Source organism: Lycorma delicatula, chromosome 10 (genome assembly GCF_047948215.1).
Source record: "Lycorma delicatula isolate Av1 chromosome 10, ASM4794821v1, whole genome shotgun sequence".
In the NCBI taxonomy this organism is placed as follows: domain Eukaryota; kingdom Metazoa; phylum Arthropoda; class Insecta; order Hemiptera; family Fulgoridae; genus Lycorma; species Lycorma delicatula.
The window spans coordinates 93,556,378-93,578,965 of record NC_134464.1 but is presented as its reverse complement, the minus strand read 5'-3'; the positions used below and the strand labels follow the sequence as shown (position 1 = coordinate 93,578,965).

The following is a 22,588-nucleotide window of genomic DNA, read 5'->3' as shown; positions in this document are numbered from 1 at the left end:
TAATAAAATTAATCGATTATATCGTTAACAATTAAATAAGAAACTGATACGAAGACCGGTTAATTTAGCCTAATTTCGTGATAAATATATATATATATATATATATATATATATAAATTCGGATCTGCTGTAGTTATAAATATTGTTATGTAATCGTAGTTTTTTAAAATTAAATGTATCCTATTTGTAAAACGATTTATTCAAAGACTTAATTCTTATTTTTATTTATTAATTTAATTATTATTACGATATAACTCGTAATAAGATATCAGAATGTTACCAGTATATGACGCTGAATAGGTATTGTAACCGGCTTGAGATTAATTTAAATGTAATCTTCTCTTAAATTGTTCGTAATATTTTGATGTTATCTAATTCTTAATTAAGATTATATAATAAAATTGAACGAGCAAGTTAGTTTAAATAAAAACAACTCGTTCAATTGTTTTGTTCTTTTCTTTTTTTACTTAGATCCTTCTCTGTTGTTGTTAACCCATCCTATTTATTGAAATGTAAGTATGTAATTTTTTTACTATTAAAAGCTTTCTTAAAATATTAAATTAATAGCGAATAATAAAAAAAACCTGATAACACAGTTGTAGGACTTTCCCGGAAGGAATTTCCTACACAGGACTTTCCCGTCACGCGGCTAACGCCGCATTGCTGGAAAGTCCTACGATCGTGGATTGTTCGTGATGCGTGTATTATACACGACTTATTTAAAAATATTATTATATTTAAACGTAATATTTTTTCATTTATGTAATACAATGATTCTAACTAATGCGCGCGCGTGTACTGTATTTAATACAAGTTCACAACTTGTATAGAACAAATTTCGCTTGTACAGTCGGCAGACTGGTGTAGTTGCGAGTCTTAACGCATCGGTTACCGAGTCAACCGGTTGATCGAGTTTGAGATCCGGCCAGTCACTTTTTAAACTTAAAAAATATCATTGATTTATTTAATACTACCGCTCACCTGTGACGTCACAACGTAGCAGACAACCGCATTTTGTGGTGGGAGTGGAATTTTTCAAAAATAATTTTTTTTTGGATAATTGTTATTTTTTAATTGTAATCAACTGTTCCTACGAAAAATATGACCTTAATTAGGCGAAATATCGAGATACTGAGGGTGACCTTGCTCGACAGCCTCACTCCCTTGACCTTTAAGTTGAAAATTTAACAGAATCAATGCCCCGTGTATAGCGGTAATATGACCCAAGTTTATAGGTAATTCAGAATCCAATACCGAATACACGTACGTACGAGCAATAACATCCGGGAAATTTCCATCAGTTTTTTCGGTTTTTTTGGGTTCCTTAGATGTAAAAACGTCAAGTTTCGGTGAAAACCGCGTATGCCCGAATTGGACTGTTGCAATACTTTCCCGGCTAGAGCTTTAGCGCCATCTAGACGGTAAAGTAAAAAATCTTGATATTTAGTAAATTCTCTTCTATTTTTCCACTATAATCATATATACGAGTATAAAGCCGAAAGTTTGTCGTCTGCGGTTTTGTTTTTTGTTCTGGTATCACGCGAAAACCAACCGACCGATCGCTTTCAAATTTGCAGGATATATTTGTGTTATCCCAGGGAATGTTTTAGTCGTAAACCAACCCCTATCCCTCACCGGACGGGAAGTTGTGAAATAAAAATCTTCATTAAAGAGATGAAAGATTAATCGTTTAGCACCAGAAATAAGTTATGAATTTTTCATCGTCAAAGGTGCGTGTAATTTATTTACCGTAGTTACTGCTATTTTGTCTTTTGTAATTTAGTTTCTCGCTTAAATACTTTAATTGTTATTTATCGATATTATTCTTTCAACCGTAACGGTAATGAACACTGCAAGGGTCCAAGGGATGGAGCCCTCTGGACAAACTACACGGTAGAGTGAAAAAAGCGCCCCCCGACCGGCTAGTTGTATAGTAAAATAAAATTATGTTTGTGATAAAAGGAGTGCGTGGATAAATAAAATCAGGAGTTCTCAATTTTATTGTACCCTAGAGCGCATTCATAAAAAAATACCGACATTGTGGTGGTAGGCACCATCTATTTTTGCAAAGCAAAAATTTATGGCTGGATATAAATAATTCATACGATACACAAAATCATTTATTTTAACTGTTAAAATAGAAATTGTATAAATTCTTGCGTTAAATGAATAGAATCAAAATTTTCATCGCATTAAAAAAGAAAATTATTCACGATTAAATAATTAATAATATAAATCGTATCCGGTTCTTTTAAGAATTCGATACTGCCCGTCTCTACTCTCCACTACTCAATTGGACTGCAAAAGTGCATTGCGTCGGGTACACATAAATTGGTTCGAAGGGTGCCATGTGCCCGCGGGTACAACAGGGTTGGGAACCCTGAAATAGATCATTCTAGAGTTTTTAATGATATTACGAAAGGTTTTATCACTTTTCAAACAAATTATTGTATACATATGACGACTATAACCTCAGGTTTATCCACCGAATTAAATTTCTCGATGATACGTTATTTTTTTAGTTTGATAACTTATAACTATAAGTTATCAAACTAATGAATATAATTATTCATATATTATGAATATAATTATTTCATATATTAACGCATTCAACTTCCCGTGAAACATTTTTTTTTTTTTAGTTTTCATTTATATATTTAGTATCGATACTGTTTTATAAGTGAAAGTTTCAAAGGGATTCAACGCTGAGCTATAGTCATGATTTAAAGATACGTATATGTGCGTGTAGTTGTTTGTTTTTGTTTATGCGTCTGTTCAATAATGTAGTATATAAGAGTAGAGAAATAATCTCCGTACATTAATAATTAATAATGTAACCAAACAGAATAAAGTAACTTTAAATTGAAGTTTCTGTTTGTTAAAGAAGAAATACATAGTTTTCAACCGCAACAAATAGTTTGTTTGTTCTTACGATTACAAAACGTTTAATTTAGTTAATGTTTTAAAGTCATGATATCCTTTTATAAATTATTTATCGCTCGACTACAAAATTTCTCTAAAAGCATTACTACTGTTATATAATTAATCGACAAAATTATTTTTTTCTATACTTACAATTATAAAATAAATATCTTATTTTCATTTAATTTTATTAATATTTAATATATGTAGCGATGTGTCACGTACCGTTTAACTTTTGGATTTATAATATTTTATGTTCACCTTCCTTATGAAAATAATTTTTGGTACAATCTCAACCGATGATTAGTTTGCGCTTAATCGATAATTAAATTGCGTAATTTAATACCTCTCTGAATTAAATTCCAAAATACGTAGTTCAAACTTATATGTTAATTTTTTTCTTATTTTGTGAAATATTGTGACTGTATTGGTGGAATTATTACTATAATATGATAAAAAAACTCGATGATTTGATACTAAGCGTCTTATAGATACCTAAGTAAAAGCTTTCTTTTTATTTTCTTTTTTAACAAAATATTACGTGGTCAACTTGGTGTAAAAATGTTTTTTGAGTAACGTCATTAATGCTTTATATTAGAAATCGTAATAATAAATACCATCTTGTCATTATGATATATAATTTTAAAAAACTATTTAGAAAGCTTATTTTAAAAGTGTATTTTCCATTCTATAAACTCTTAGTTTATTCTTGTTAATAGTTTTTTACGTGTTTTTCTTTATTCCTTTTAAGTTTTTATGAAAAAGATTATTTGTGAAAGTTTTTTTTCATACAAGCAACTTTTTCTTAGATTTTTTTTTTGGTTTGATGAATCGGTTCGCTACAACAGCTTAAAAATAAAATCTTAAAACCGGTACTGTTACTTTCACACTGGTGTTAGTTGGGGGTGTATTTTTTTTAAATAGACAAACGTTTATATAAGAATACGGACAAAAATATGTGCTATTTGAATTCGGTCTGTTAATACAGACATAAACAAAGGCTTATAGCAATAATAATAATAATAAGTCATATTAAATAAATTCTTTCACTGCAAATACCTTTGCTATTCACAAATAAAACTACCCTAACCGTTTACGAATACAATTTAGTATATTATATCTCTCACTTACAGTTTTAGAGTAACTCACCGAACCGTTTCTTGTTTTTGTGTGCGGGATTACTTGTGACGTCATCACAAGTAAGTATATATATATATACATACACACATACCGGCCTCTGTGGCGCGAGTGATAGCGTCTCGGCCTTTCATTCGGAGTTCCCGGGTTCAAATCCCGGTCAGGCATGGCATTTTCACGCGCTACCTGTCATTCAATTCATCCTCTGAAACAGTACCTTACGACGGTCCAAGATGTTAAAAAAGGTGGAAAAATACATATTTATATTTATAGCCTGTGAATATATAACATATAAATCGGTTCAGCCGTTAAACCTCTATGGGGAATAAAACATACATACACCCAAAAACTAAAAGTATCCGTCGGCAAAATCATTACCGGATACCGATGGAAAACAACAGCATCGGTCACTGAAGATGATTATAAAGAAGACAGGACGTTTTCAGGCGTCTTATTTAGACAATTTTTGTTATAAAATTTTTTTCGGTTTGTTCGCAAATTTTAATTACTTATTAATTTCTCATTCTCTTGATTTTCTGTTCGTATTTTTGAATAACTTTAATTTTCTTTCTCGTCTTTGGTACCGCGAATAATTTTTACATTTTTTAAAATGTACTATTCGTTCACAAAATTTTCTAAGACATTTCTTTGGACTTTATTGCGGTTTATTATGGATTTACTATTTCTGTTTGCGTAAATTCTTTTGTTAATTTTTATCATTTTTTTTTCTAATCGAGCTTCTAGTCACGGTACATTTTAGAAATACCTCTATGAAAAGTAGGCATATATTATAAAATTATTAACACAAATACTAGTTTTATTTTAATAGTTTGAAATTTATTAATATTTTGTGTTACATAGTAACTGACAATTTATTCAGTGAAATTATTAAGATGTATGTACATATATTTTTAGAAATTTCTATTTAAGTATTGAAAGTATAAATTGCGCGCATTAGTTGTACAGTTATTATACCGATTATTATATTTAAAAGTTATCGGGCCCTTAAGCAAGGCATCAAACTAAAGAATAAAGTGGAAGCAAGGAAAAGTTTCGACCTTGTGGCCCTGCTGGCAATTATAGATGAAAGTGGGAGAACTGCATTCCGCAAACCTTAGGGAGGTGTTGTACATGGAAGCGGATGATTTTATTACTTTAAAAAAAATTTCTTCCTGAATATATTATTTTCTACATACTTAATTGTATGTATGTATTTATATACAAACGTTTTATAACGTTATTTATCGATAAAAAGTGAAAGAAGACCTGTATAATGTGACCTCATGTCGATGTTATGATCGATTAATGAAATTGTTTTTTTTTAGCTGTATTTACAACTTAATAAAATTTCATGTACATATTACGGTTGAATTAATAGTCATGTAGTTGTAAATAAATTTTACGTATTAACCTAGGGAAAATATTCTTAAACTATAAATTTTAATGTGAAAGCTGTTTCTAAGCTAATTTATACGATCGCTTTGCAGTGCGGTTCAATTAAGAAATAAAAGCGATGTAAATATTATTAAAAAAATATATTTTGTACGAATTTTTCAGTCACATTATTAAAATAACGATGATTTTTTAAATTTTGCGTATTTTAATTTGAAATAAATTTTCGTTAGATTTAAAAAATAAGATGAATTAACTTATGATCTGTAGAGTTTATTTTCTACCTCGTTTTATCACTATCATCTGTACGGAATCAAAGGATGTGCTCAAAAGAAGTACTACGAATTGTAGGATGACATATATTCTTTATCTGAATACAGATAAAATTTTTCTCGAGTACCAATTGTTATTAGAGTTAACAACTCATTTTGGGCTGACAAACTGACAATGAAACGAAACTATCAATAAAACTACTTAACCGTACTAAGTAAAACCGTATTAATTATTCAAGAAATTTTTAGAATGTTCTAAGTCTAAATTCATTTATTCGTGTATTGTATAATTTTAAAACATTAATTAAGAATTAAACATATGATACGGTCGTTTTGAGTAAATAAATCAGAATTTATGATTCGTAAACGAATTTGGACATCTAAATTTTTGAAATATAAAATCATAATACATGTTGGTGATTCTTATAAAGCTATGACTTAACTTCACCGTAAAATTTTCTTTTTAAAATAACGAAAATCTTTTGAAAATTAAACGAAAACAGTAATATTAGTTCTTCGACTCGTTTGAATAGAGGTCAACATGTCTTAATTCAAAATGAAACTTTTTATTAACGTTTTTAAAAAAAACCACAATAATTAGTAAAATACCTCTCGTATTCTTAAGTACTTTTATCGATATTGAAGTATAGCTTTTTTTCTAATTTCAAATTAGAGAAAACGCAATTTTTTCTATTTCACATTATAAATAAAAAGGGGAATTCAAGTTATATTATCGTTCAATTGTTTGAATTTATCTGTTATCGGTTGAACAGCTACAGTCACTGATATGTCACTTATGTTACTGTACGTAACATTTCAACGACTGAGAATCAATATTATTGATTTAAGATGTTACTTGCATGCAATATTTTTTTTATTATTGTCCGAAAAAAATTGGTGGCTGGAAATTAAAATTAATAATTTTTTTAATGTTTAAATACATATCGCCGTTTTATTTTACGGATAATCAGGAATGAAAGAAAATTTTTAATTTATTTTCTTTTATTTATTATTTTTAAACGGGTTGCTTGCAATTCTTTTTAATAAAAAATTGTCAAAACCGGGAAAATAACAAACCGAGTCAAAGCCGATCTATATCCATCGATGACTGCAAAAAAATCAAGATTTTTAGCAACGGTAAATTTCAGTAAATTTCCCTTTCTAAATCAGAAGAAATATTTTCTGAATTATAAATTCAATTAATTCTTAATTGTTTTATAATTTATTTTAAATATTGTTTCTTTATTTATAAAACGGTTTACCTTTAACCGGTAAAGTACAAACCTAAATAACTCTGGTTACAATTTTCGTATACCGAACAACAGAAAGATAAATTAACTGATACTAGGCGATTAAATTACAACTGCATCATAGCGAGGAAAATAATTTTTTACGTAATAATAAATAGTTAGGCAAGAAAAAATCTTCTTATATATTTTAGCATGATGTTTCCCCAATTCTGTCTTGGATTTAGCCGATTCACTCAGTCGGTTATGATTTTTCGCATAAAGATCGTATGAAAATTTTTATGGCCAACTGTTCTTCCTTGCAACCGATTTCCTAGAAGGATTAAAGTATAGAAACTTGAAGCGTTTGTAAAATGCCGTAACTTAATTGAATTCCGGAAATATTTTCTTATTAAACACCTGAAAACTTAATAAACGTGTTTTCTTTTTTTTTGAAAAATTTAAAATGCTCTCACTTCAACTGACTGTAAATAAATAAACCTGAATGTTTTAGATAACAGTTGCAACACTCTTAAAAAACGAAGTAATTATTTTAACTTATGACTTTACGTTTACAAAATTTTTATCTTATGACGATAATAAACAATTGTTATGTCTCTAATTTTATTATGTGAATTTTTTTTTGTATATTCTACCTCTAAATTATTATAAATTTCTCCTGAAGACGGCAGAATGCCGAAAATGTTTAAGGGAAATCAAGTAATGTATTTGTAAGCTCTTTTTAATATTATATTTATAATAAACCCGAATGTGTAGCGTAACTATATTTCGATGTTAAATTTAATATTTTTATAATTATAGATTAGTACTAAATTCCGAATTTTTTTTCATCAAGGGATTGTTTAAATTAAAGTAATACAAAGAAATTTAAATATTTGGCCGGCAATGTGAAAAATCTTTTCAAAATATTTTACAGTAAAATCGTGCTAATTTATTTTTTATGTGGTTGTCGATTTTAAGATTTATTAAAAGATTGTTCATTAATTTGTTCGTTTTATTTATGAACTACCCGGTCAAGGCTCGTTTCGTTCTCTTCCTGGATCCTCTCCATGTTTGTTATCTACCAAAGAAGTGAGATCTGTAGATAATAATATACACCAGATAATACAGATCTGTTGGAGATCTGTAGATAAGAGAAATTTAACGGTTTTCTGAATTTTTCAAACTTATTTTTGTCATAGTAATTTAAAGTACTGTACTTTTATTTAAAATTGTCTTTACATAAATAAAAAACTAAAATAAAACTTTTAAAATGTCATATATTTTAATTTAATATTTTTTTACTTCAGTGTAATTTGAATATTATTTTTTATAGTTTTTCGATTTTACTATGAAAATGTACTTTTATTAACATTTTCATAAAAAAAAGGATTTCTTTTAAATATTATCTTATTTACTTATTTTTAAGCGTGTAAAAGAAGATGTAAATGTACGTTGGAATTAAATGAGATTAAATATATTTCTTAAATACAATTTAATAGTAGTAAACTCTTGTACGATAAAATCGAACAAAATAAATAAAGTTACTTAAGGGATTAATAGTCGAGTAGCTAGTCGGTGAATAACTCAATTAGGAGAAAACAGATCATCTATTTCTTTAACTAGATTCAAACTTGTTCGTTCATTCGCATTACTGTTTAAGTTATAACAAAAGGTATTAATAGACGAATAGCAGTTTAACTGAGCATACCGTTAATGCGTGAAAGTGAATGATTTAAGAATGAACTCACGTACGAGTGAGTTGTGTGTGTGCGCGCGCGTATTTATATTTTTTAAAGAAATAGACTCGTGGCTTTTAATTTAAGAGAAAAACTTAAATTTGAGTATTATTTTTATTATAATTTACACAATATTTTGAAAATTTAAGTTTGGCTTATTCGATTGTTTCAAGGGCAGGGTTTTTGTAATATTAATTTTAAAATAAAAAATAAAATTTATTTGCACACATTTTACTCTGTTTATTAATACCGGGTGTCCGAAAAAAATTAAGTTTTAGTTTAAACATTCTCCGTCAGATAGCAGTTGTGTTAGACCGGTAAGGCTAATCTGATATGAGCTCAGGTTTCTGTACAGTGGCGTCGCCGCTAAAGAAAACACAATACAAGTACTGGTTTGTAGAAACAAAATTAGTGATTGTCGTACGATGAAATTAAACGCGTTTAATCGTAGAAATTCTGCGAAAGAAAAGTAGAACAGTTTTAAACAAACGGCAGAAACTGAGAAAGAATTCGAATGACTTTAACGACGAAGTTCAATACGTCCGGTTTGTAGTGCTTGACGAAAATTAAGCATTCCTAAAAGCACTGTCCACGTTGAAACTTCGTGTTTATGAATCGCAGTATTTCCATGAAATTCAAACTACTGAAAAGCTACTACGAGTTGAGTTTGTAACAGCCTTGTTAAACTTTCATTTAACGCATTTTATTCTCTAACGATCATTTCATGTTCATGGAGTCGTCATAAATCGCCGTAATTATTGAGTACGGGACTCAGAAAATCCAAGGAAATCGATGGAATTCGTCTACAACCGATCGAAAGTGAATATCTGGTGCGATATCCGTGCGTAATCTTATTTTTGGGCAGTTTGTTTTCCACGACCAAACAATTCTCCGAAAATATTAAAGAACTTAGCGTTTCCGCAGATTGAAAATAAAGAGGCCCTAATTTTCCAACACGATGGAGACTCATCACATCACGCAGAGATTGTGGGGACTGCCCTCGACAAAAGATCCTCAAGAAGACCGGTTAGACAGAGAAGCTCCGATCGTTTGGCCACCGCGAAGTTCCGATTGGATGATTTCTTCTTTTGGAGCAACAAAAAGAACGAATGAAATTGATCCGGTAGTTTTGAGTTTAGATCTTCAAGCCGCAAAATTTTATACAGGAAATTACATTTTAAGCGAATGGTATTTTCGTATTCCTCGTATCTTACGACGTAAAGAAAATTCAATTTAATTTCGTAATCCCACCGTGCTAAAGAAAGTTATGCCGTACTTTTCTACGAAAACTCGGTAAACATAATAAATAATTTTAAAACGGATTAATTGTCTATACAAGAATTACAGTATTCCCAGTGTCATTTTTAACTCGAAGTAAAAAGCTTTTTATCCTTAGATTTTTTAATTTAAGGGATATCTTAAACGATTTTCAGACGGATAAATCTCTTTGTAATAAAATCTTTTTGTGATAATTACAAAAATTTTTAATTCATTTTTTGAGTAAGTACTCCCCCCACCCTAAACATATTGTTCCTCCAAACTGATTCTTTATTAATTGTGAAATTTCACGAGAATTGTTACAATATTTCAACATTATTATACGCAAAGATTTAAACGTGCGAGCATTTGGTTATTTATTTACTTTTACTGTGTGCTTTTAGTAAGCGTTTACTTAAAAACGTATTAGCTAGTAAAAAATTATATTTATAGTCAAGTATATGAAATACGAGAGGATTCATTTAGAATTACGTAAATCGTGATTCATTTATTTTTTGGTTTCATTGATTTTTTTTAATCAAAAGCTCATTTAAATAATATAACTATAGCGATAAAAATAGTAGGAAAAATAAATATTCTGAAAGAAAATATTAGGCGAGTCATTTTAATATTGTAATGCATAAGATGAGATTCTCATGAATACAAATTAGTTTTTTGTAAATAAAGAAAGCAAATATATTACTGTAGCTCTAAGTTACGTAATAAAATATCCTACTGAAAATTGATGATGTAGCCCTATAGGCTGTAATATGCATTACTGATTTAATATATTATATCCCAGATTTAGGTAGACAATCTGAAGACATAGTCAATTGTTACACAATTTTTTTCTATCCATTTGGGAAATTATTTTTTTTTTACGTTTATCATGATGAAGTATTTATTTATGAATCTTTATTTGTTAGTAGTTAAGTAATATTCTATAACCCGAAAAAACTAAACTAAAATGCCCGTTCATGACAGAGAGAGAGAGAGAGAGAAAGTAAGAGAGAGAGGGGGGTGCGCGCGCGCATTTATTTTGTTGTCATAATACATTTAAATACTCTTGTGCAATTACAAAAAAAAAACTTTCATCGTCCCGTTGTGTAGTTAACGAATATAAATTATTATAATCAAATCTTTAAAATAGTTTTTAGAATATTTATTTATTTCTTTATGTTCTATCAAAATTATCAAAATGTGAAAACAGCTTTAAAATGCAGGTATAATTTCATAATAATGAAATCTTACGCTTTAAATGTTAATATCTGACACAAGATACGCATTTCTGATACCTTATGTCTAATACAAGAAATGCATTATAGTTTTGTATATAGTATATATATAAATATACTATATATATATATATATATTTTTTTTTTTTTTTATTTCTTAAATTCTTACATACTAAAGATCTTGATGCACCAGTTTCCTGAAGGTCTTGATGATTCAAATTATGCTTACAGTATAATCGACGAAACTCGCTTTTTTCTTTCTTCTTTATAAAATGAGCGTTACATTTTTAATACAAAAACCTTTACGCTTCGTAAACATAATAAAAGATACTTCGTGACAGTACTCAAGTTCCCGTGTCAGATCCAGCAGAATTACTTTTTTTGATTTTATCGTGTTAAATAACTTATAAAATGTATAAATTAACAAAACAGTTGAATTTTAATTTTAAGTTTTAACTACTCTTTTTGGACTTAAGGGAAAACATCAGATGTATTGCCTAACAAAAAAAAATATCTGATTTACAAAACCGTTGCCAAACTATTTTGAATATACAGAATTCAACTGAGCCGCAATAAAAGAAAAAAAAAAAATAGAAAAAAAGATTGGTTTGGATTTCAAAACACAGTAAAATTTAATAATGTCCTTTGCAGGCCTTATTAATTTATCCGTACATTTAAAAAAAATAATTCATTACATTTTGAAAATGTTATTAAAATTAGCTCTAAGTTCGATTCTCGATTTGGATTATTTAGTAAAAATGTTACAAAAATAAAGAACCGTCTTCAATTGCACAGATATTATATTTTTGTAAATATATAATAAATTTAAGTAGATTATTTTATATACCGTATTTATTCGACTACCCCCCGCCCCGTTCCCGAGTAACCCCCGCATCACGATTTTCCGGGCCAAAAATCTAAAAAAAAAAAAATCTACTACATAACGGTATTTTAAAGTGCAACAAATATGATATAAAAATATGTAAATACGAAAATATTCAGGAAGTAAAGCGTTTAATTCGTTCATTTAAATTAAAATATTAATATTACATTAATAATTAATTACCGCAAGTACTAGTTTAGTTTAAAATCAGTAGGCCAGTAAAACGAAAAGAAAGTATGATGTTGAAAAGGATCATTTCAATACGCTTTTTAATATGGGATTTTATTTTTAATTAATCACCGTCACTGTCACACTGTCAATGTCTGTAGAAGAGTTACCCCAGTAGTCTCCACGTCGCTCTGCCAAAGGTGATCGTCTTCACTACCATCAAGTTCATTAGATATTCCGCATTTTTTTAAACTTTTCCTTACTAATTCCGTGGAAATACCTTCCCAAGCGTATTTTATCCAAACACAAATCCGGTTAAAATCTGGCTTTTGATTCTTCCTGTAGGCGTGAGAAAGAAATTTTTATCAGCCATGAATTTACTGTACGGTCGGTTTAATGCAGATTTGAACGGTTTATTAACGCATACATCTAGCGGTTGCAATAGAAATGTCAACCCGCCTGGAATTATAACTTGGTCTGTCATACCCTTTTTTAAAATGTCATTCACTTTATCAGTCGTATGCCCCCGATATCTATTCGTTACTAGCATACCGATATTTTTTTATTAAGTAAACCTGATCGCTTTTCCCATACACGCTCGATTCGATCTAAAATTAAGGTTTCGTCCATCTAACCTGATTCCTGTGCTCTGATAATAAATCCATTTACCTGTACGGTAGGAAGAGTTTTTCTTTTAAAAACAATGTACGGAGGTAATTTTGATCCATCAGAAGTAACGCGAAGCATAACACTACACCTTTAATTCATTACCACCGATGCGAATCGTAACACTTTTTTCACCTTTTTTGTTTGCGGTTTAGTCAAATGGTATTTCAAAATATACGGGGGTTTGATCAGCGTTTCCTATTTCAGTTTCCTTTATCTTTTCTAAGATTTATTATATATTTGTGAAAATGTAATATTTTTTTGTTCATAAGCGTCTGGAAGTCGTTGAGAAACGGTCGTCTTTCGTCTTATTGACAACTCATTTCGTGCAAAAAATCGTGTTATCCATCCACGGTTTGCTTTAAAATCAACTTTATTTAACGGTTTAGCGATTTCAGGAGCATATGATTGACACATTTCTGTCGTAGCAGTATAACCGCATTTCCTTTTTTTTATAAAAAAGTCATACAATTTTTTTTCTACGTCTGTGTATTTTGGTTTTAAGCCACGTAAAGCCCTTTAATTACCAGTGCCTTTCACCAGAAGTTGTTTTTTTACGCCAGTCTCGAATGCAGCTTTCATCTACGTCAAATTTTCTTCCTGCTGTCCGATTTCATATTTTTTCAGCCTCTTCTATAACGCGCAATTTTTCATTTACCGTAAAAGATCGTAGACGCTGTCCTTTTGTACTCATTTTTACTCCGTAATTAAAATAATCACCGTATTAAACTTTACAAGATAAACTATACAGATAAAATGCACATAACCGTCCACATATGCAAACAGTACAACGGCTATGGCGAATAGACAAGACGACGATGGGTAACCGATACTGTAACTGTAGTGTCATTAGAGCCGGATGCAGCCTATAAAGAACGAATCAGTTTTATAAAAATGCCGTAACTTCGTTCCTATCAATAATATGAACAGGATGTTAATAATTAAGAATGTATTCTGTATAAGCGGCATCCAGTATTGATAAACGAAGCCTAATGTAAACTATATTTATGCGACTGAATTAGGTACTTCAAAGAAAACGTCTACTTAAATTATCCTGGCTAAAGGCTATGTTTCAAGTAAGCCCCGCACCCTTATTTTTTCTCTCCAATTTCAAGAAAAAAGTGCGGGGGGGGTACTCGAATAAATACGGTAATTATTATATATAAAAATATAAAATGATATTATTATCGTTAAATTATTTATTATATACAAAATTATATAATATAATTATTATCTTATAATTAGTTCGTTTGTAAAAGGACCAGGGAAACATAAGGAAATTTTTGTTTTTAAATATGGCAATTTAAAGGTTTTTTTATTTATTCTTGTGCCCTTTACATTAACCTTGTGTTCGCACCTTAACGAAAATTTTGTTTAGGATAGCTAAACATTGATCAAAGTAGCATCATAATATTCAACTTAATAAAAAAAACACAAGCAAATACAACTATTATAGATTGCAATTATATGAATAAACTAGCCAGTGAGGGCTCCGCCCCCTTGATCCCCTCTGTGTTCATTATCCTCATGTTTCTGAGAATAAAACCGATTAATAACAATTAAAGCCGTTCAGTTCACTACTAATCTAACTATATCAGTGTATTGTAATTTCTTCAGAGCAACAGTTTGTGCCAGTACAAGTCTGCAAACTGTGAGCGATCTGAAATACAGTTCTAAGCGTTACTCGAGAAACACTACGAATTTATGTTTTGTAACTTGGAGGAAGGTGTAGTCAGTCACGTTGCACACACACAGTAACAGTGACAGTGGCTGTGTTGGTTGAGCTGCCGCATCGTACACCTTCGCACCTTTAAAGGTACTTTTCTCGATATATCGAGAAAAGTAGCTTTACGTTATACTTTAAGTAGCTTTACTTTTACTTTATCGAGAAAAGTAGCCGAAACTGGTTTTCGAATTAAATTTGACAAACCGTTTGTCCAAAGTAAAGTTGAATATAGGCAAGGAAAATAATTCGGTTGTTAGCGCAAATCATTAAAATTGCCATCATCTTGAAGCGGTGAAACATTTCAAAATGGAATAATCGTATTTATCGACTTTCTTGAAAAATATTTTTCTGGTCGAATCAGGTATAACGCGAAAACAATTTTATTTTAAAATAAAACATTTTATTAATTTTCTCTAAGGAATTATGAAAATCTAAGTCGCTGTATCTCGTTTGTCATTATATTCTTTCTGTCTTTCTTTATTACGACTGATTTTTGTAAAACATCGAAGTTATACGTAATCTTAGAAGTGTGTCTCCTATTCTTATTAGAAAAGTTACCAAGAAACAAAATCTCTGTTTAATTATGCAATCTTTTCTGATAAAATACAATATTTATTATTTATTTCAATTTTCATCCTATTCACGAAACACAATATTTAAATAATTACACAGTTATACGTTTTTTATTTATATTTTACAGTATTAAATTTGAAGTTGTTTAATAGAAACGTCTATTAAGATTTTTTAAATTATTAATTCATCAGAGGAGCCTTTTAATAAACTGGCTCGTAAGAAAATTATCAAGCCTGACCTAGATTTCAAGAATTAAGATTTTAGAAGATAAAAAATATTCTCTAAATGTACTTTGTTTAACCGAGATGAAATTAAAATTTTAAATACCGTAGAAATGTAATTTATTATAACTGTACTTTTACCCTTTTATACGATATTTACTACAACTGCAACTAAATTTCACGAAATTCAAAACTGTAATATTTAATATTTCAAAAGTAGGTTACAAATTATTATAAATTTAACAAAAAAATAAAAATAATAATAAAAATAAAACCAAAACATTTTGAGGTCTACATTTTGCTGTAGTTTAATTTTTGGATAAATTATTATAATATTACTAATTAAAGCCGGTTTGTATTCTACTTTATTATTATTCTGTAAAATTAAGAGACGTATTGTAGTCTTATCAAAAAGTAAATAAGCGTTTTACTCCTTTTTACGAAATAAAGGAAGTATTGTGTGAAGACATTGATATACTGTATATATTTAAATAATATAAAATAAGTTTTTATATTTTAGTTTAAGAAAATAATTAAAATAAATTAGACAAAGGAAGCTTAAAATAATTAGATAATCTATTAAAAACCGGAACAGAAGCACAGCTTTTCACATATGCTAAATATGTGCTAAGTTAACAATAAAATTTTCAACGTCCTTTTAGCCGATATATAAGCCGGTAATTTTATTTTTCCTTGTTTACCTTCTGAGGTTAATCCGAAGGGCAAAACTCTTTTCGTGCATCCATATTCTTTTTGAAATCAAACTGTTACAGAAAATTATAGAGTGTACAAGTATGTAGATCTTGTCCGGATATAAGTCAACCTTCGTTTAAAAACAGTGCTATTAATTAAATTCTAACGGTCATAATAAACTGATCTCACAAGCATCATTTCCAATTAAATATAACTATAATTTCAAACATATCTGTGTGTTAGAGAGCGACTGTTTTAAAAACCGATCGACAATGATAATAACAATTCCCTCTCCCCAACCGGCAAGAAGAAATAATACATATTCTTGTATGATGATATATAATTACCGAATGAAAGTTCTTAAAACAATAAACAATATTTAAGCCTACGTCATTAGTAATTTCTCATTTTATTATTACACCCTAGATTTCTTTTAACATTAGGGTAACTGAATTTCATTAAATTATTTGTTCCATGTAGTACACATACCAAAATGTATTAATATTAATCGACTATGTTATCGTTTTATATTGTGACAACTACAAATAAAAAGGAAATCCATAATACTAATTGCATTTCATTCTTACTTGTAATAACAATTTTAATTAATTATTTAAGTTTGTTTACCGGTTATTTTTATCTAATTACCTAACCTTTTTATTTAATTATTTCAATTTATAAATACAATTCGGTTTTTAACAGAGTAATTATATTTTAAGACATAATATACGCTGAAGAAAATTCATACGATACTATTTTTCATTTAATATTTTAACTGCCATCATATATTATGATTATTAAAAAAAAAAATCAAGGTCGTACTTAATTTTAATCATTTTTCCTCAGTTATAAGATTTAATTTGGTGATTCTGTATTATTATTTCATATAATATTAGTAATAATTTATTTTTGAAAGTTTACAATAATTAATTTAGAGAGGTGAAACAACATAATGCTTTTTATTAAAGCTTTGTAACGGTTCCTTTCATTTTTTCAGTTATTCTAAACGTTATATAAACACAAAATATACAACTTTCATACAAGTTTAATTTTAAATTAATAATTATCGCTCGCTTATTATTATCGTTATTTTTATTTATGGAATTTTTGCTACGCTACAAACTAAAAATGTATTTACTTCGTTTTCAATAAAGCTTTATTAAACACTCTGAAAGAAATATGCTTAATTAGAAGAAAATGACGAAGTGAGGTCTTGGAAACTGTTTGCATAAAGAAAATTTATATGTACATATGGATTTCAACTATTAAACAATCGCAGTCAACCGGTTGTTCTGTATTGTTTAGTGTGCAAGGTGGCGTATTTCCAGTAGATCTAGTATTTTTCAGTTATTTCATCAATTTCATCTTCCTTGTTGAAATAAATCCAAAAAATATAGCAAAACTAATAAATATAATTATTCTTAAGGAATTATTTAAAAATAATACAAAATGTAGAGACTGCATCAATGCCTAATTTTGATTAAGCAAAGCTTAAGCTTTTGATTAAGCTTAATTGTGATTATACAAAAAATGTCCACCTGAACTTATTTTATTCATAAAATAAAATAAAAAATAATTATTTAAAACTGTGTTTTTAAACAACAAACCGAACCAAACCTAACAGTTTTATTTAAACTTATCTCGTAGTGTTTTCAGTCATTCTTGTTATTATCTTCAGTAACTCATGATCTGTTTTCACCTTGGTGCTAGCTGATGTTATTACTGGCAGTTTACTTGAGTTACAGTGACGTTAAATTGTCATCAAAAAATTTATTTGTTCATTTTGTATATTATTGTGTTTCAGTAATATAGTATTAAACAATACTCATTTGTTCATATAATTTGTTAGTTTATGATTTTTTTGTCTTATTTTATAAATAAAGGTAGAACTTTTTGGTAACTCCTGATTTTTGTTTAAGTTTTGTGTTGTTTTTTATGTTGTAGCCTTTTTTTATTTTTATAAGAGGTAGTTTAAAAAATATTGAGTATTTTGCAAACGAGATAGCGTTAGCATTTTCTGGTGAAAGTTTAGAAAGACTGGCATCCAAGCGATCATGACATCATCAATGACCTAAACATCCCTCGCTGAACATCACTAAACCGTTAAGAGAAAGATGGCTCAAAGAGAAGCTTGATGTTTGGGTGCCGCATGATCTGACACAGAAAAATTTATTTGATCAAATTTCTATCTCCGAATATCTAATGAAACCTAACAAAATCAAGCCATTTCTGAACCGGTTGATCACAAATGTTGAAAAGCGAATAACCTACGACAACAATATGCGAAAAAGATCTTAGTTGAAGTGAGGAGGAGCTCAGCAGTCTGCGGCAAAGCTCACACTGACGTCCAGAAATTATGTGCGTTTGATGGGATTGGATTTAACGACCCATCAGAATTTGATTGAACTTGACCGGGAGGTTTTAATAAATCACCTGTATAGCCAACCTGGCACCATCAGACTAACACTTGTTTCGTTCTCTGCAGAACTCCCTGAATAGTATTAAGTTGGTTTTAAAAGAGGCCTTGTAAACCATGTGTCATAATGTTTTGACCAAAAACCACAGAAGTTTAGCGATGGGATTATTGTGTTTCCTAAAAATTACAGAAAGTCATGGAGAAAACTGGTCCACATTTTTTTTTTTGTCTTCAGTCATTTGACTGGTTTGATGCAGCTCTCCAAGATTCCCTATCTAGTGCTAGTCGTTTCATTTCAGTATACCCTCTACATCCTACATCCCTAACAATTTGTTTTACATATTCCAAACGTGGCCTCCCTACACAATTTTTTCCTTCTACCTGTCCTTCCAATATTAAAGCGACTATTCCAGGATGCCTTAGTATGTGGCCTATAAGTCTGTCTCTAGCCCGCATACTAAGTCATACTGGTCCACATATGATCTCGTAATGTTATTTTCCAATAATGATAAATGCATTCTTAATTTTGGCCTCCAAAGACTCAATACCTTTTAGACAACCTAATATATTATCTAAAAATGAATTTCTATCTTAATTTTAGCTACAATAAAATGATATTAGCAGTTCTATTATCGTAAATTCAAAAAATATTAAAGAAAAAAATATTAAAGACTGTATTAATATTTCTACAAATTATTCCTCCTATAGTTAGAGAACTACTGTGTAAAATAATCTTTAAATATTAGTGTATATGAGTTTAGATACAATACATTTTATCGCAACAGAATTATGATGTTGTATTATAGGTTATAATCAATAAAATTATACAGATAAATGTAATTTAACAGATGTATTCTGTTCACATATTTTAGGAATATGATATATTATACATCAACATGATTTCAATATATATGCAGTAACAAGCATATTCATTATTATGTTTAGTGTCCGTATAATTATTAAACTCATGGGTAATAATTTATAAGATAATTTAGTTTGTAGCTGTCGTCAATGTAATTTTTAATTTTGGAATTTTGAACATTATTTTATTCCTGTTTAATGTCTCGTGTATAAATCTCATTTAATAAATCTGATAGTTGTAATGTCGAAGATAATTATCTAAACCCTTTTATATTTGTGTACACATGAATTGGTGAAAGGATCAGAAGGGAATATTAAGTATAAAAGTATGTTATAACATTACACTTAACGGATAAATTTTAAAAAAGAATGAAAAATGTGCTACATTATAATAGCATTACAAATGGAGTGTAAAGATAAAAATATTTTTATACAAGTAGTTATTATTTATCGACGTAGAAATATATATTTTTAATGAATATAATTTATGTATATTAGTAACAAACAACTATTTTCATGATACACTAATTTAGTGTTGAAACTGGAATTATGTTAAGTTTTTATTAACTTTAATATACTACTTTAATAACGGTACTTAAAATATTACTTCAGTTTTCTCAAAACACTGCTATTTCATTATAATTATATTTTTTTCTAGCAGTATTAACTTTACTTGCGCAATCAAATATAGAACTTAGAAAAAAAAATTAATTTTCAATTTTCATTACCTATTTGGAAAGTGGGAAGTAATTCATCAAACAAAAGAAGCTTTGAAGTTTGTACGTAGGAATATGAAAATTGAATTTTTGCAGCATATAAAAAATGCCTTGCATCTGACTGGGATTCAAACTCAGATCTCCCAGTTTAAAAGCCAAGATGCGCCTACACCACCACAGAGATCAGAATTAGTGAAGAGTCTGTGAGCTTTTACATTACATTTATTTTTGATCCCTTTTTGTCTTATTTGGGATTGAGGAAATTTTTCCTTTATGTATGTAACCTACAACCTAAAAATAAAATCCCTGTCAATTTTCACTTTTCTAGTTCTAACCAACTCGGCATTAATTTTCATCTTTATTTAATGTAATCTGTTAGAGGTAGTTAATTCTTGCTCATTTTTCCTAAAGAGTCTTCATTATAAATTTCACCTTTCTAGCTATATGGGATATGAGTGTGATGATATTGTCAATTACCACCATATTGTTGTAAGTCTTTTTTGGGGAAAGTATTTGTGCCTTACTATTAAATTTGGTTAGAAATGCTGTTGTCCCTAAAGTGGATTGGTGTTCTTTATGGCAAAGATCCTAGATTCAATTTTTTTTTTTGACTGTCATCTACAACAATTAACCTTTAATCTTTATATACATCCTCCTTGATGAGAACAAAAATAATATATAATGAAATGTTTCAAAATAGTAATGAATACATTCATTTTTGCTTTTATTATCTCTCAGTTGCTATAATGATTTTAAAATCCTAACCTACCAGAGGCTACTTCTATAAGAGTAATGATATCCATTATATAACCAGTTCCTGTGGTATCAACTACATTTTGGTTGGTTTGGTATACCGATATGCAGTATTAAATTTGGCTTTAATGAATGAAATGGGAAACAACTTAATCCTTACTTTCTCTGATAAGCTTAACATGCGATCTTGTTATTTTTGAGAATTTCCTTGTCACTTTTGGTGGTTATTTATGAACTATATCAGATTGCCTATAAACATAATATTTTGACACCTGACATACATACATGCATGTTTACATTTCATATGAACTTATTTTTTAAATCATATTTAAACTATTGTTTTCAAAATAGTATAATGTTTCACTTTTATTTTTCATCTTTGATGTGTTTCTTCATTACTTTATCTTTTGAGCTATTCCTTATCAACTTTTTTAAATCTACATTTTATTTTGACCTACTTGAGAAATTTTCTCTAAATATTTGACTGAATGAATTAATTGATCCCCAGAAAATTTACTTACTAGAACTACAAAATAATAAATCATAAAATTCAGCTACCTAGAACTGAAAGTTTAGTAAACTATGTATATTATGTTTTTTGTTCAAACTATAACTATCCTGACTCGACTCAGATTATAAACACAAAAATGCCTGATGATCTCTAATTAAAAATAACTCATTAGTTTGGCTTCTCTACACATACACTTTTTAGTATTGCAACCTGGTTCTCTGTGGTCCACAAGGACCCTCAACAACGATAAGGTCTTGTATTTGTTGGAAAATTAAATAAATAATTATTAAGATAATAAAATTAAAAATAGAATTATCAGATAATTCCGATAGATAAATTACTGTAATTAAAATCTGCAATTTATCCTTTATTCTGTTATTAAAATGTCCGATTCAATACACTGAGGAAGGCAGTTCATTAAGATAATGTATAAGGTTAGGTAAATCATATTGGAAAACAACACTTTTTTCTTTTACCTGAAAAAAAAGATACATCTTTAACAATGTTTTTTGTATAATTACTTTTGTAAATTTCGTTGTATTGTGAACATAGATTATTTTTCTAGTTGTGTACAAGGAAATTCCAATTACTTATATTATTTACTTTATTTTAAATATTTTTTAGTGAGATTTGGTATCTTCAAAACTTCTATTTTATAACATATCAAATTAGAAATATTTATCTGTTGCAGGATGATGAGCCACCTGAGATTACATATTGTGTCGTCGATCATACAGGCACATTATCTCTGCAGACACTCACACCAACACAACCAATGCCACCAGAAGATGAACTTAACACCAAATTTGCTGAACTTGTGGTAAGCATATTTACAAAACAGTTTAGTGATAATGTTAAAAGAGATGGTTTTTAATTTAATCACATTTAGTAGCAATTTATATACATTAGTGCTTTTATTTAAAAGGATGGTTATGATAATGGGAACTGAATCTCTTTTGTATGCATTGTAGAAAAGAGGTTCATGGTTATGTGGTGGTATTTCATTGATATAAGTACCACATTATGATGTAGTGCGTACAATGTATTAATGTGTATGTATATGTATTAATATAAAAATGGAAAAATTATTTAAAAAAAATTATTTTCTAAAGAAATAAAAGTTAATTTTTACATTACTAGGAACTAATAAAACATAATCATGATTCAGTTATAACATACCTTCCTTAACGTGTATAATGAGAATTCCTTAACGTGTATAAT

General features: G+C 28.8%; 1 protein-coding gene across 4 annotated transcripts in view; it reads left to right on the top strand.

Annotated features, from left to right (window-relative positions):
• Positions 1–22,588, top strand: part of DAAM (disheveled-associated activator of morphogenesis-like protein) — a 618,370-nt gene that overhangs the window by 534,008 nt on the left and 61,774 nt on the right. For all 4 annotated transcript variants that reach the window (XM_075377248.1, XM_075377249.1, XM_075377247.1 and 1 more), the window contains exon 3: positions 22,059–22,187. In XM_075377248.1, coding sequence (XP_075233363.1) covers positions 22,059–22,187 — 129 coding nt within the window. The remainder of the gene's footprint in view (positions 1–22,058; positions 22,188–22,588) is intronic.